At 42.0% G+C, this 17217-nt stretch overlaps 1 protein-coding gene across 1 annotated transcript in view; it reads left to right on the forward strand.

The window, feature by feature from the left end:
- GMDS (GDP-mannose 4,6-dehydratase) overlaps positions 1 to 17217 on the forward strand; it is an 863777-nt gene that overhangs the window by 679026 nt on the left and 167534 nt on the right. Inside the window, exons 9-10 of the mRNA XM_068234599.1 lie at positions 11304 to 11422; positions 17018 to 17114. Coding sequence (XP_068090700.1) covers positions 11304 to 11422; positions 17018 to 17114 — 216 coding nt within the window. The remainder of the gene's footprint in view (positions 1 to 11303; positions 11423 to 17017; positions 17115 to 17217) is intronic.

Raw genomic sequence — 17217 nt, forward strand, 5'->3', positions numbered from 1 at the left:
GCCACCCATCAATCAGCCCCTAACCTGCCCCTTGCGGGCAATCTGATCACCCACCCACACCATTAGATCGCCCGCAAACCCGCCGTCAGATTACCTCCCAAATGTATCGTTTACATCTGTTATCTTCTCTAAACACCCACTAATTACCCATCAATCACCCATCAATCACCCCCCATCACCACCTGTCACTTTTACCTATCAGATCAGACCCTAATCTGCCCCTTGCGGGCACCCAATCACCCGCCCACACGCTCAGATTGCCCTCTGACCCCCCCCCCCCTTATCAATTCGCCAGTGCATTAATTACATCTGTCCTTCCCTGTAATAACCCACTGATCACCTGTCAATCACCTGCCAATCACCTATCACCCATCAATCACCCCCTGTCACTGCCACCCAACAATCAGCCCCTAACCTGCCCCTTGCGGGCAATCTGATCACCCACCCACACCAATAGATCGCCCGCAGATCCGACATCAGATCACCACCCAAGCGCAGTGTTTCCATCTATTCTCTCCTCTAAACACCCACTAATTACCCATCAATCACCCATCAATCACCCCCTATCACCACCTGTCACTGTTACCCATCAGATCAGACCCTAATCTGCCCCTTGCGGGCACCCAATCGCCCGCCTACACGCTCAGATTGCCCTCAGACCCCCCCTTATCAATTCGCCAGTGCAATATTTACATCTGTCCTTCCCTGTAATAACCCACTGATCACCTGTCAATCACCTGCCAATCACCTATCACCCATCAATCACCCCCTGTCACTGCCACCCAACAATCAGCCCCTAACCTGCCCCTTGCGGGCAAACTGATCACCCACCCACACCAATAGATCGCCCGCAGATCCGACATCAGATCACCACCCAAGCGCAGTGTTTCCATCTATTCTCTCCTCTAAACACCCACTAATTACCCATCAATCACCCCCTATCACCACCTGTCACTGTTACCCATCAGATCAGACCCTAATCTGCCCCTTGCGGGCACCCAATCGCCCGCCTACACGCTCAGATTGCCCTCAGACCCCCCCTTATCAATTTGCCAGTGCAATATTTACATCTGTTCTCCCCTGTAATAACCCACTGATTACCTGTCAATCACCCATCAATCACCCCCTGTCACTGCCACCCATCAATCACCCCCTGTCACTGCCACCCATCAATCACCCGCTGTCACTGCCACCCATCAATCAGCCCCTAACCTGCCCCTTGCGGGCAAACTGATCACCCACCCACACCAATAGATCGCCCGCAGATCCGACATCAGATCACCACCCAAGCGCAGTGTTTCCATCTATTCTCTACCCTAAACACCCACTAATTACCCATCAATCACCCCCTGTCACTGCTACCTATCAGATTAGACCCCTATCTGCCCCTAGGGCACTCAATCACCCGCCCACACCCTCAGAATGCCCTCAGACCCCAGCCCTGATCACCTCGCCAGTGCATTGCTTGCATCTATTCCCCCCTCTAATCACACCTTGAGACACCCATCAATCACCTCCTGTCACCCCCTAGCACACCTACCCATCAGATCAGGCCCTAATTTGCCCCGTGTGGGCTCCTGATCACTCGGCCAAACCCTCAGATCCCCCTCAGACCCCCTTCCGATCACCTCCCCAGTGCATTGATTGCATCTATTTTCCCCTCTAACCACCCCCTGAGACACCCATCAATCACCTCCTGTCACCCCCCTAGCACTCCTATCCATCAGATCAGGCCCAATACAACCTGTCATCTAAAAGGCCACCCTGCTTATGACCGGTTCCACAAAATTCGCCCCCTCATAGACCACCTGTCATCAAAATTTGCAGATGCTTATACCCCTGAACAGTCATTTTGAGACATTTGGTTTCCAGACTACTCACGGTTTTGGGCCTGTAAAATGCCAGGGCGGTATAGGAACCCCACAAGTGACCCCATTTTAGAAAAAAAAGACACCCCAAGGTATTCTGTTAGGTGTATGACGAGTTCATAGAAGATTTTATTTTTTGTCAAAAGTTAGCGGAAATTAATTTTTATTGGTTTTTTTTCACAAAGTGTCATTTTTCACTAACTTGTGACAAAAAATAAAATCTTCTATGAACTCGCCATACACCTAACGGAATACCTTGGGGTGTCTTCTTTCTAAAATGGGGTCACTTGTGGGGTTCCTATACTGCCCTGGCATTTTAGGGGCCCTAAACCGCGAGGAGTAGTCTAGAAAACAAATGCTTCAAAATGACCTGTGAATAGGACGTTGGGCCCCTTAGCGCACCTAGGCTGCAAAAAAGTGTCACATGTGGTACCGCCGTACTCAGGAAAAGTAGTATAATGTGTTTTGGGGTGTATTTTTACACATACCCATGCTGGGTGGGAGAAATTTCTATGTAAATGGACAATTGTGTGTAAAAAAATCAAACATTTGTCATTTACAGAGATATTTCTCCCACTTAGCATGGGTATGTGTAAAAATACACCCCAAAACGCATTATACTACTTCTCCTGAGTACAGCGGTACCACATGTGTGGCACTTTTTTACACCCTAAGTACGCTAAGGGGCCCAAAGTCCAATGAGTACCTTTAGGATTTCACAGGTCATTTTGCGACATTTGGTTTCAAGACTACTCCTCACGGTTTAGGGCCCCTAAAATGCCAGGGCAGTATAGGAACCCCACAAATGACCCCATTCTAGAAAGAAGACACCCAAAGGTATTCCGTACGGAGTATGGTGAGTTCATAGAAGATTTTATTTTTTGTCACAAGTTAGCGGAAAATGACACTTTGTGAAAAAAAAATATTAAAATCAATTTCCGCTAACTTGTGACAAAAAAATAAAAACTTCTATGAACTCACCATACTCCTAACGGAATACCTTGGGGTGTCTTCTTTCTAAAATGGGGTCATTAGTGGGGTTCCTATACTGCCCTGGCATTTTAGGGGCCCTAAACCGTGAGGAGTAGTCTTGAAACAAAAATGACCTGTGAAATCCTAAAGGTACTCATTGGACTTTATGCCCCTTAGTGCAGTTAGGGTGCAAAAAAGTGCCACACATGTGGTATCGCCGTACTCGGGAGAAGTAGTACAATGTGTTTTGGGGTGTATTTTTACACATACCCATGCTGGGTGGGAGAAATACCTCTGTAAATGACAATCTTTTGATTTTTTTACACACAATTGTCCATTTACAGAGGTATTTCTCCCACCCAGCATGGGTATGTGTAAAAATACACCTCAAAACACATTGTACTACTTCTCCCGAGTATGGCGATACCACATGTGTGGCACTTTTTTGCACCCTAACTGCGCTAAAGGGCCCAAAGTCCAATGAGTACCTTTAGGATTTCACAGGTCATTTTGAGAAATTTCGTTTCAAGACTACTCCTCACGGTTTAGGGCCCCTAAAATGCCAGGGCAGTATAGGAACCCCACAAATGACCCCATTTTAGAAAGAAGACACCCCAAGGTATTCCGTTAGGAGTATGGTGAGTTCATAGAAGATTTTATTTTTTGTCAAAAGTTAGCGGAAATTGATTTTAATTGTGTTTTTTCACAAAGTGTCATTTTCCGCTAACTTGTGACAAAAAATAAAATCTTCTATGAACTCGCCATACTACTAACGGAATACCTTGGGGTGTCTTCTTTCTAAAATGGGGTCATTTGTGGGGTTCCTATACTGCCCTGGCATTTTAGGGGCCCTAAACCGTGAGGAGTAGTCTTGAAACGAAATTTCTCAAAATGACCTGTGAAATCCTAAAGGTACTCATTGGACTTTGGGCCCTTTAGCGCAGTTAGGGTGCAAAAAAGTGCCACACATGTGGTATCGCCGTACTCAGGAGAAGTAGTATAATGTGTTTTGTGGTGTATTTTTACACATACCCATGCTGAGTGGGAGAAATATCTCTGTAAATGGACAATTGTGTGGAAAAAAAATTAACAAATTGTCATTTACAGAGATATTTCTCCCACCCAGCATGGGTATGTGTAAAAATACACCCCAAAACACATTATACTACTTCTCCTGAGTACGGCAATACCACATGTGTGGCACTTTTTTGCAGCCTAACTGCGCTAAGGGGTCCAAAGTCCAATGAGCACCTTTAGGCTTTACAGGGGTGCTTACAATTTAGCACCCCCCAAAATGTCAGGACAGTAAACACACCCCACAAATGATCCCATTTTGAAAAGTAGACCCTTCAAGGTATTCAGAGAGGGGCATGGTGAGTCCGTGGCAGATTTCATTTTTTTTTGTCGCAAGTTAGAAGAAATGGAAACTTTTTTTTTTTTTTTTTTCTCACAAAGTGTCATTTTCCGCTTACTTGTGACAAAAAATAATATCTTCTATGAACTCACTATGCCTCTCAGTGAATACTTTGGGATGTCTTCTTTGCAAAATGGGGTCATTTGGGGGGTATTTATACTATCCTGGAATTCTAGCCCCTCATGAAACATGACAGGGGGTCAGAAAAGTCAGAGATGCTTGAAAATGGGAAAATTCACTTTTTGCACCATAGTTTGTAAACGCTATAACTTTTACCCAAACCAATAAATATACACTGAATGGGTTTTTTTTAATCAAAAACATGTTTGTCCACATTTTTCGCGCTGCATGTATACAGAAATTTTACTTTATTTGAAAAATGTCAGCATAGAAAGTTAAAATCATTTTTTTGCCAAAATTAATGTCTTTTTTGATGAATATAATAAAAAGTAAAAATCGCAGGAGCAATCAAATAGCCCCAAAAGAAAGCTGTATTAGTGACAAGAAAAGGAGCCAAAATTTATTTAGGTGGTAGGTTGTATGAGCGAGCAATAAACCGTGAAAGCTGCAGTGGTCTGAATGGAAAAAAAGTGGCCGGTCCTTAAGGGGTAGAAAGCCCTAGGTCCTCAAGTGGTTAACAAGGTTGCCCGAACGTTTGCATTCCACTGTATGTTCACCCTCTAGATAAGCTCTTTAAAGAAGTTGGCCTAATTACCCACCCCCTCTGTTGATGAAAAGGTATTGTTAACTTCTTTTAATAAGTGCAGTAAAACAATTACATCCTTAGCTGCCTAAAATCTGTGAGGATGGGACGGACAGGCAGGCCTGCTGAAAGTAGGCTAATAAATCCTGTGCTAAACTTTAAATATAAAAATAAAGGGTAAAATTGAAGTTTTTTTTTTTTTTTTTTTAAATAACGAGACGTATTGTTGGCATGCATTATTAATGTACTATAGACGGGAGGACTGGGACCTTTTGGCCTGGGGGAAACACAAACTAAAGACCCATTATGGCAGCCCCAGCCCAAATGACATCAAACACGCACCCCATGTCGTATATGCCAGTAGTCACATGGAGCGCCATGATCCCTGCCTCTTTAATGCTAATTTCCAAAGTTTCGGTATCCCTCCTTCCATAACAGTTCTCACTCCCTCACCAGGATTGCACTTTTAGGCTGCTTTCACATTGGGACGTTGCGTTTGGGGCTACGTTAAGGTAGCACAATGTGCCCCTAACGCAACGCATGGTGGGGTTGAAGTTGGACGTTATAAAGAGCCGCGTTATGAGTCTCTTGGTGCGCCGTTTTCGTTCCATACTGATAGAACGAAAACCGCGCATATAAATAAAAAAATTACTGAGCATATGCAAACAGTCTAACGCAGCTAATTAACGTGTAGCGTTATACTCCAACGCAACATGTGCACTGTGAACAGCCCATTGATTTTTCATTGCTGTGGGTTGTTCTGCGTTACGGGCTGCTGTAAAGTGGAAGTCTAGCGTCCCACTGTGAAAGCAGCCTTACTTAGCTTTCCTGTATGACCAGAAGACACAGACACCCAGCACGGGGGGGGGAAGGGGGGAAACAAAGGTAAATGAGGGAGAGCTGGTGCCCACCAAGAGTGCGTCTGAGCGTTTTTCAAATCGACAGTGATTTGAAAAGCAATTGGCTAATGTTACCCTATGAGGGTGTTCTCACAGCAGCGTTGTGATTTTTTTCAAAATCGCAAACACACTGCATGAAGCATTTTTTGGAGCGATTTCATTCAAAAATCACACTGAAAATCGCTTCACAAAATCACACTAATAAATTGCTAGCGATTGGTATTGTGATTTTGGCGTGCACTAGCCCAGAGAGAGGAGGAGTGGAGAGAGACTGAAATGGAGCAGAGAGCTTATTAGAATTGCAGTCCCACATCACACAGAGGCTACTTGCCTGTAATTTGACTCCTATCCCTGCCAGTTTCTCACACAAGTCAGAAAGCAGCTCTCCTGGAGTCTAGGGACTGTCAAAAACTTTTCGACTTGTTTAACACCTTATCCACACATGCAGTCATTATAACATAGAGGAGAGACCAGACAGATTTTTGCCCACAGACCCTCCAGGCAAGCTCTGCATCATGCTGTGTAAATTTACCAACTTGCCTGCCCTCCAGTTGCACTTTTATCAGCTAGCCTAGTGTTTCACATTGCCTTACAACAGACCTGAATACACCAGACCTGCCCTTAATCACTGAATGAAAGGTGGCCTGGGGGGAGATTGCCCCCTCCCCCCCCCCCCCCCCCCTGGCCAGTCGGCCCCTGGCTATAGAGATGCCGTGGGTGCTAAAAACGGTGCTTGGTTCACTTTAAGTTTTTGATGTTCTGCCCATCCCATTTTTCTAATCATCTAGCTCTTATTTCCTTTTTTTTCCTGTTTTTCATTTCCCATGCCATTTGCCTGCTGATTGGACAGTAAATCTGCACCATCTCATGGCATACTTGTCATGCAAGGGGTTACAAAGATGGAATAAGAAAGTGGTTACAGAGACTGGTCTCCCACAAGGCAGCTTAGGTCATACCCTGGCCTTGGTGCGTGTCAAGAAGCCTGGCTGCCATCTAAACTCTACTCCCATTTCATCTCTCCAAAAAGACCATGCGGAGAGCAGAGAAAACCTAAGCTGCTGCCTTGCCCAGGGCCCCAATTTGGCTGTAATGTTTTTCTGGTTTTATCATTCTGGAAGCGGTAGTAAACAGGATTGCTTGGACAGTTTACTATAATTTATTAGCATATTTCACAACTAATGATGCCATAGTAGTAGTATCGGTTCTTGCTTTTTACCCAGTTGACAAGCACCAGCTATGTATTTCCTCTGCAGAATAGTCTGTCAGGTAGGATAGCAGCTGGTTTGTCACAGAACTAATGGATGATCTATTTACATAATGACAGCTCATCGCTGGCAGGGGGTGCAGAGGCCCAGCAGGGACCGCTGTCCAAGCCACCAAATAGGGTTTAGTAAAGTTGTGTGAGTGGAGGCGGTAGGCTAAGCAAGCGCTGTACCCAAAAACCCAAGCAAGGGTCCTAGTGTGCCGTTTTGGAGTCTATTTAGAGCACTGAGATGCCGTCCATGGAATAGATTAGCCGTTCAATTTGTAATAAATTAGTTGCTATCCTACCTGACAGTAGACCTCTCGGGGGCATGTTTTAAGACATGTAGACATGTTTTTTTTCTGTTGACCTGCAATCTCTACACCAGCACTGCTGCGGTCCTGCCTGCCACTATTTTGTGCCTCTACCTGGGACACCTCACAGCAATACAAATTTGACAGAGGTTTAACAGTTCCCCTTGCTGTCAGAAATAAAATAAGAAAAATGTGAAGGCTGAAGTTGCACTTCAACTGTCAAGAGTGGACTGTTGTATCATTGCAGTGATCTTTCTTTGAATTACATGCCAAACAACGTTTCCGGGATCAGCTAGAACTGTAGCTTGGCTTGTTTCTGAGCGATCATGTAACTTTCCAAAATAAATATCAGGATTGACAGTCTTTTGTTACGTGATTATATCTGATTGCTATGTGCATCGAGAGTGTGATTAGCTATGTGGTATTTAATGGTAAAAACAATTCCTAATCAATCTTATATCATTTAAAAGAATATTTCAGTGTTAAAATCAATACCCCGTTTAATTCTGTCTGAATTTATTACATTTCAGTTTAATAGTCTCATAGCACATACTGGAAATTAAAAGCTAGTGTAGATAAATTTGCATCAAAGCACTGTGTTGCTTTGAAGTGAACCCGAGGTGAAAATATAGATGAAATGAGCAAAAATATTTATCCTCCTACTCCTAGAAATGACTTCAAGTACCCCAGGGATTTTTATTATACTGTATTTAAAAATTTACAAAGTGGGCTGAATCTTTTACTCTCTCTAATCAGTGGCAGCCTATTAAGTGTATCAGAGTTGGAAAAAGGGGAATAGTTCATGTATTTTATCTCCCTCTGCCCTCAAGTTGTATTCTGCCAGGAAAAAATTTATGGCTGTAATTTGCTTATCAGTGATGTTTACTATATTCCCGACAAAGTACTGATAAGACAGAAGTTGACACTTCCATACCTAGAAATGAACTTTCAGGCAGAAAAATAAAACAAGCAAACAGCCTGATTACTAATGTTTTGCACCGTACATACACATTTGTCTTGTCTTATGTCACATCGCCTCGGGTACACTTTAACTACGCACAATCCCCAAAGAGTTAAAGGAGAAAACTACAATTTATCAAATAGGATAATTCACCAAGTTACATCATTTCATAGCCACTGGTTTATTAGTACTTTTTTTTTACATCTGTAAGGGCTGGTCTCCACTCATTTATTTTATTTTTGTGCGTTTTCTACACTGGAAATCTGCAACTGTTAATCAATAGGCTATTTCACATTTGAATACATTTTTCACATGCAGAAAAACAATTGACAGCAATGCAAGACTGTCAGACAACTCATGCAGAAATCTGATAAGTGGAGACAGGCCTTAACCTCCCTGGCGGTACGCAGTTTCAGTGGCTGCGTCCGCGGGAGGGATTTTTTTTTAAATACGGTTTTTTTTTATGTTCGCTAGCACTAGGCTAGCTATGTGACCCAAATCCCCCCGACGCCTCTCTGACCCCCTTCCCCCCCCCCCCCATCGCCGCTGGCTATATTTACCCGTCCGCAATCCCGCAAGAGCCGCAGCTTCCCGATTAGTTTCACTCGTTGCTATGGTGACAATCGGACATGCGACATCCCGATCCTCCCCATAGCGAAGGCGGGTGCTGTTTGGGAGGCTGCGCCATCGCGGGATTCGTATACCGGGGGCGATTGGAGGGGACCGGATGGACTTGGGCCACATAGTTAGCTAGCCTAGTGCTAGCTTAACAATATGAAACAAATTTTATTTTTTTTAAAAATCCTCCCGGGGCGATGTGATCCCCTGTGGCAGCTAGCCTGACACTGTCTGGCTTACCGCCAGGGAGGTTAAACATTTTGAAAAGATCACAAAAACCCCTTTCCATCCCTGTGAAGAGTGCATTTATTCCTCTTTCATTGCCGTTTCAGCAGGTCTATAGCTCCTGTATTTAATAAAGATAATTAAATTCCTTCAGGCATAGATGATGATCCATAAAAAAAATGTAATACTTAATTTATTTGGTGGGGGGAGGGGTGAAAGTACAATTTTCAGTGAACAATCGTTTTTCAGAGTGTAATATTTCAAAAAACTGTGGGGGGGGGGGGGGTGGGGGGGGGCAATCCTACCTGAACTGTCGTATTATTAATTTGCGTAAGGAAAAGGTTGTTCAGAAATGAACGCTGCTAGCCTTTTTAGGAGTGATGTATAAAGATGTTTAAAAAAAAAAAAAAAAAAGTTTCTGAAGGATTCTATGAGAGATGTATATTCAGTTGCTGCGTATGATATGCATATTTTTGAAAACCATATAAAAGTACTCTTGTCATTAGGTAAACGCAATCAACCTAGTGAAATATTTAGATAGTGTGACAGGAATATGTGTGCTCATGATAAGGTGCTTCAAAGTGGTTTAGTTCTGTGACTGTCATTCAGTGAACATGCTTTACTGCAAAGGACTCCTGCCGACTCAGCAGAACTAAACTGGTGTTCATTTTTTTTCCAGGTTTGGATGTTTGTGGAAATTGTGGTTCTTATTTTATTTTTTACTTTTTTTATTTATTTTTTTCAAAGTTGGAATTTTTTCAACAAAAAATACTTATTTTAAGACAAGGCAAGGAAGGCAAAAGGCAATTTAAAATGAGAATTGTCAAACATGACGGCAGAAAAGTCGCACCGTGCGACTACAGTGCACCATACAGCACAATGAAAGTATGCGTCACTGCCACTGAAAACGCACAGCACCCTGTGGTGTTCTGACGGGACACGTGCTGCACCCTACACGCGTACCATAAAGATATAATTGCATTGGGTTGGAATGCAATTATATTGTCCATTGTGATGGGACGCAACAGAGTCCGTATGAAAGGACCCTTAACTATGTGAAAGGAATACTTTAAATATATTTTGTGTATGATATACTTATATTCTTTTTCTAATAAGAGCTGACTTCATATGTATAGCCATTTTATCACCTTCATAGAAATGGGAAGAAGTTCTACAAATGCCAGTGTTCATAAATGTGACCTATAATATCCATACCAGACAGCGTTCAAGATGGGGTTGAAGTCACTTTAGACTCTGGCTTTAAAACCCATATCAGATTTCTTCAAAGAAACCACAAGTATTAAACTCAGGCATGCAATAGATGACATTTTCTTCCATACGTATGATTATGCTACAGAGGCACATTAATAGCATGTTAAATAGTTATTGTAATAGAATTCACATTGCTAAGGCAGCAAAGCAGCTTACATTACATATTCATAAAACTATCATAAATCAACCTATGCTACCTGAAGAAGCCATTATTTACTGTGAGGAGAAATTCATATATGCTTCAGCTTCATGTGATGTAGTCCATTACATTTTCTTCTTTGTCTGAAAGTGAAACTAAAATGCATGCGCTTGGTGTTACTAAAAGGTTTTTCAAAACATACTGTATTTAACATTTTTCCTATTACAGTTTAATATGTTGGTAAACACTATCAAGGCCTCTATTGTTTTGCTGTATGTTATCCCACTGGGATCGCTGTGTCTTTCCAGCACGTGCAAATTAACTGGCCTAGACTAATCATGTTGTAGTATGTCGCATTCTAATATTTAATATATGCAACGTTTGTGAAAGAGAACACATAATCTCCATGACTGAGAAAAACGTGAAGCTTTCTTTACTGTAACTGTATAGTAATGTAACACTAGTTTGAGGCCTATTCAAGGCCTTTCACAGTTACATCATATTAAACATGTGCAACACCACTATTTCCTTTTTAAGGCCTCACATATATTAAGTGCAATGTTAATGTACTGTCATTCATGCCATACCCCGCAGACTTGTTGAATGCATTGTGTGCATTGTAAACAATAAAGCAAGCAGGTCCTGCTCATTTGGCTGTGTTTATTTTCTTTGCAGGCTATGTGGCTGATGCTGCAAACAGATGAGCCTGAGGACTTTGTGATATCTACTGGGGAGGTCCACAGTGTTCGTGAGTTTGTAGAGAAAGCTTTCAAGCACATCGGGAAAACCATTGTGTAAGCAAATGACCTAGCGGTGCATTATCATGAATGTTCTGTACCTCTAGAATAATACATGTGGTTGGTTACAAAATCTATAGATTTCACATATATGTCAGGGATGTGTTTACAGGATAGAAAATTAGTGATGTAGAAGTGCTGCATTTTATCATTAGTGTAGTTATAATGTTAAGGGGAAATGTTGTCGTTCTAGTGGGGGGGAGGGGGGGAGAATCACCTTAGGAATGTTTTGTCATCATAGTGGCCATGCACTATAAGTCTAAAGGTGCGTACACACATGCGACTATAGTCGTTTGAAACGATCGTTCCCCGATCATTTCAAACGACGATCGTTTAAAAAAAGCAGCCAACGACCATTAAGTCTAACGACGGACGAGCTAGATCGTTAAAAGAATGACCTATCTTGGCGGATTTTTTTCCGACGACGATCGTTTGCAAAAGTAGTACATTGGTGGAAACGGTTGTTCGTACTAGGCTTGACATGCGCATTTCGCTATTTCTCCATGGAACGTTTCATTTTTTATGTGCAAGCGCAGTAGTTGCTTTAAGTGATGTAACGTTCGTTCTAGCGATCAGATCGTTACACACCTTTAAAAACTAACTTTACTCAGGTCGTTCTTTCGTCAATTAAATGTTTGTTCGTCATTCACAACGAACGATCGTTGTTGCATGTGTGTACGTAGCTTAAGGCTATTTCTCCACTATAACTATGTGAATCCGCATGGAAAAAAAACTCGGATTAGTAGGTGTATGCAAAGTCGTGGGTTTTTTTTTTTTTTTTTTTTTTTCAATCGCCATTCATTACTATTGACTTAGTTTGTAATTTGATAATTGTTAAAGGGGGTGGTTTTTATTTAGCCTGTGATCGAAACGGGCCCATTGAAATGCATTGCTATGCAAATTTGCATGCAGATAATGCATGCAAATTCACCATAGTGGAGACGGGCCCTAAAATGTGAAGGATATTTTTAAATTACTACTTTTGCCAAAAACTGTAAAATGTTAAATACATTTGCATGCCTATGTATATAATGTACATTTGTTCCAGAGTAAAATGCGCTATGAATTACATAGTTCCTATGTCTGTCACAGTAGGCTGTAAAAATCTGACTGGGGGAGTCTCTGGGTTTTCTTTATTTTCAAAAGCACCAACTGAATGGCATTTGCTTAGTCCAACTTCTAGAATAGTGACTAGAGAGAAGGGAGGCTATCAAACATTTGTGTAGATCTTTTCCACAGAGTGCTTTTGTAAAGAATAAACAAAATGCTGAGAATCTCCCAGGAGGAAATGGACTAGTCCAAAACATGTTGGATGTTTACTGCCTACTGTATGCGACAACGTGGGAAAATAATTGCATTTCACTCTAGAAGAAATGCACTACTTGTATGTATATACGTTTTAAAAGTTAAAAAATTTTTCCGCTAGTACTCATTTAAGGTCACCTTATGTTACTTTAGATTTGACAACTAATCTAATTAAAATGTATTAAATTTAGGGCACATCCAGTCAATATAATCTTAGCTATGTATATATCAATTAGAGGAAAAATGATATAGATAGTAATTACAGCAGGCAGCAGCAGTAAACCATTTGTTTATATTTACCTGAGTGAAAGGACAGCCTAGCTCTCCATCCTTCTCCTTTTTCTGACTTGTACATAGTTTGTCCTTCGCCTGCCTGCCTGCCAGCTAGTGATGAGCCAAAGAGTCACTAAATGTACAAATTCCAAGATGACATGAATCAAAAATTTGCATTGATGGATCAGGGAATTTCTATGAGTTACCAAAGCATTTATTTTATACCACTCATGCAAATGTTAAGTGCCTTTTAGACCAGAAAATGCATACAGATAGTCCCCGGTTAACTAACGAGATACGGACTGTAGGTTTGTTTTTAAACTCGACCGGTTTTTAAGTCAGAACATTGTGCCATCTCTGTCCCCTGTACCTCCTCTGTGCCCCCTTGTGCCTTCAGTGTCCCCCTCTGTGTCACCTCTGCCCTTTGTACCTGCTTATACAAGTTTAAAAGCCATTTTTTCTTTGAATTTTTTTTTTAAATCCATTTTCTCAAACTACAAGTCCAATTTGAAAAAACATTTTTAACTTGTTCCCATGAAAACACAGAATCCATGCCATTCATATTGGCGGGTTGTTCGTAAGTCTGGGACTACCTGTACTTAGCAGACTTTTTACTCCCTTTAGCCACAGAGCATACATGGACACTACAGCATTTGACACCCATAGTGAATTGGTCTCAGATTACGTATGCTTGTCACTTACACATTTGCTTCACACCTGTCACTCCTCTCGTCATATGTCATCTATTGAGCCTCTGAGGAAGCTGCAAAATGTATCAGGCTATCAGTGACGAACACGCTGAAATCAGCGCATGGAGATTTCTGCGCAGCCGGCGCCACCATCGGCTGTAATAGGAATTACAGCTATAGCAGTGCACAGGGAGTAACTTTGGTGCCGTCAGAAAACTGAGCTGTAGTTACTTTTAAAACCTAATAATTTGGCTTCCAGCAATTGCTGGAAGCCGAATTATTTCATTCCCCACCATCCATGGAGGCCTGGAGGGGGAATAGTATTGAATACGGCCGGGACTTGTGCGCTAGCAAGATCAGCCATATATCGGCTGTGTCCTGCGCCCAAGTCTCCTGCGCCGCTCTCTCTCGTACACATCAGTGATACTTAGTTTTTAATTGGCCAAGATGATTGTGTGCGTTTGATGCTTTTTTTGTTTGTTTTGTTTTTTTGAAGATTTCTGATGTTTCTGCTTCCTGTTGTCCTCCTAGTGATTTGCATAAATGTAAATATAAAAACGCATACAAAACGCATATGAGTTTTACATATGCGAACCGCAAACACATTAAAACGCAAGAAAAACGCATCTGCGTTAAAAACCGCAAAAGCACCAAAAAATGCATTCAAAAATTGCACACAAACCTGCATAAAACGCTCCTTTTTCACGCTATGTCATATGTGAACCCAGCCTCAAGCTATAAAGGTTTTCTTATGTTATGCTGGGCATACACGGCTCGATTTTTGCCACTCGATTCTGCGCCCGATCGTTTTGCCCGCTCTATTCTGCAAGCGTTTTCCGCTCGTTTTTCTTATCTTTTCCCATTGTCCTCCATGCAGAATCGAACGGTGAAACAATCGGGCCAGAGATCGGACATGTCGGAAATAATCTATCAAGCCATCTAAATGGCTCCAAATAGAGCCGTGTATTCCCAGCATAAGAGTTACTATTTTCCAGATACTGCCTATTACTTCTAATGAAACTGCATAATTAGAAGCGGCAACTGTGATTTAGGCCCAGTGCACACCAAAACCGCTAGCAGATCCGCAATACGCTAGCGGTTTTGGGAGCTGATTTCAGAGCGATTCTAGGTATGTTTAGAGAGGTTTTCTAAACATACCTAGCGGATTTGCGTGCGTTTTTGTGTAGCAGATTACACATATTGTTACAGTAAAAGCTGTTACAGAACAGCTACTGTAACAAAAATGCCTAGCAAACCACTCTGAACTAGCGTTTTTCAGAGCGGTTTGCGGTTTTTCTATACTTTACATTGAGGACGAAACGCTTCCGAAAACCGCAAACGCGCAGCAGGAGGCGCGTTTGCGGCTTGGCAAAAAACGCAAACCGCCGGTGTGCACCATCCCATTGCAATACATTAGACAAGCGTTTTTAGCGGCGGATGCGGCCGGCGGATCGCTCCAAAAACCGCTCGGTGTGCACTGGGCCTTAGTCTAGGCAGGGTATCCAGAAACGGGCAATTCCCTTGTTCTGACTCATTTTCAGTCATTGATCTTTATCAAAGCAGATCAGGATCTCTGTGGTGTAAAATTTTAACGCCTCAGTCTGGCCTTCATTTCTGAATAGCAGAATTAAGCATGTTTAAGCTTAGGTTTTTTGTTTTTTGTTTTTCATCAATCCTTTTAGCACTTAAGTTTTAGTTTCTAATCTGGCAAAATACAGTGTACTTTTTATAATTTACTATGGTCTTTATTGTATTGGTCCCAAAAGAAGTATTTGTGTATACTTGTGGTGGTAATATGTTTGACCAACCCCAAACTATGCAAAAATCAACAATATAATTATCTATTGGTTTGGCCCCTAAAAAAAATCAGCAAATCACTTGCTCAGAAATGTCCCTTACCAGCCTTCTATACTCTTACACTGGTAGCATGTGATCTGACACCAGCCTGGTGTGTAACACCACTGCCTATGCATACTCATTATCTGCAATATACCTTCATATCGGTGATGTGGGCACTGACAGTAGTAACTGACTGCATATAGCCAGTGGCAGCAAGGTTTAAGGGATGTTTGAAGTAGACAAACCACAAATAGTTTGGGCACTCTTTTTAGGTACTTCTTTATTCTGTGGTATGGCTTGTACAAACATCTATTTAAGTATTCAGCAGTGCTCCACAATAATCACGGAATAGGTGCATTTGACTGTAATACGTTCCACACCAGATCCACAGACCCTCACTACAGAGGTCTGTTATGGCTTTGAGGGTAGAAAGTGCCCTCCTGCTTCTCTGGCATGTCGCTTGTACCCTTACCAGGGGTACAAGAATCCTCTACTCTCCTCTAGGTCGGCTTCTGCCCTTATTACAAGGGTGCATTGTAGTCACACGCAGCTCTTACTACACGAGCTGTGTACGCCAGATATGAGACATATAATGCTTCTCATAACGTAATATTGTTTATTAAAAAAGGTACAAACCTCTATATTGTGGAGGGTGTTGCTGGTGGGGAGCAGATGAGGAGAAGGTGGTCAACCAGATGATCAGATGGCACAACAGGCATTTCACATTGTTACAATGCTTGCTCTCGCTTGCATGTGCCCAGACAAGCACGAGAGCAAGCATGGTAAAATGCAAAACTGTTATTGTGCCATCTGATTATCCCCTGGGTAGCCACCTCTCACCCGCTCCCCACCAGAAGCACTTTGCACAATATCAGTGTCTGAACCTGTCATACCATGAATGAATGCCAGCAGCAATGCATCAGCTTAGTATTACCGGGTGGTGGTGATCATTAAGCAGAATGAGTGCCCATCTCACTGTTCCATCGCAATACGCAGTGAACTGCCAGATAACCGGCAAACCCAGAGGTGCCATATTTTAATCTTTTCTAGACCTAAGCAAAGCAATACTATTCTATCTATCTCATCTTAAAGAAGATAAAGTTTTGGGTGGACTTTGGTTTGGTTTTGTTCAAAAAGAAATAAGACAACAGTTCTGCTTTATTTTACTTTATCAAAAGTGGAGTATTTTTGACCTTTTAATTTAGTAGTTTGAGACGTTTGCATTTTTAAAGTCCTACAACAGTATTGTTTTGTCCCATAAGAAACTTGAAATACAGCTGATGAGACATTAGGAATTTCACACAAGACAAGAATGTGACAATTTGGGAAATTATTTTTGTGACCTGTGGTCTCCTTTGTTCTGCCTGTTAATGAGTTTATGCTCACCTTGGGAGTGGGAATTGACACAAGGATTTGAAAAAAGACAACCAAATGTTCCTGCCTTTTCCTTGTGCTACTGCTCATCACATGTTTGGCTTCTTTACAGGTGGGAGGGAAAGAATGAAAATGAAGTTGGGCGCTGCAGTGAGACTGGAAAGATCCATGTGAAAGTTGATAGCAAGTACTACAGACCAACTGAAGTAGTAAGTAGGAATGGCCACATCTCCCTTACTGCCAGATAATTTAATCACTTGCACTGAGGATGCTAATGTTTAGTCAGCTGTCTAAGGTTTAATAGACCCCCTG

This window comes from Hyperolius riggenbachi, chromosome 5 (genome assembly GCF_040937935.1).
Source record: "Hyperolius riggenbachi isolate aHypRig1 chromosome 5, aHypRig1.pri, whole genome shotgun sequence".
Classification (NCBI taxonomy): domain Eukaryota; kingdom Metazoa; phylum Chordata; class Amphibia; order Anura; family Hyperoliidae; genus Hyperolius; species Hyperolius riggenbachi.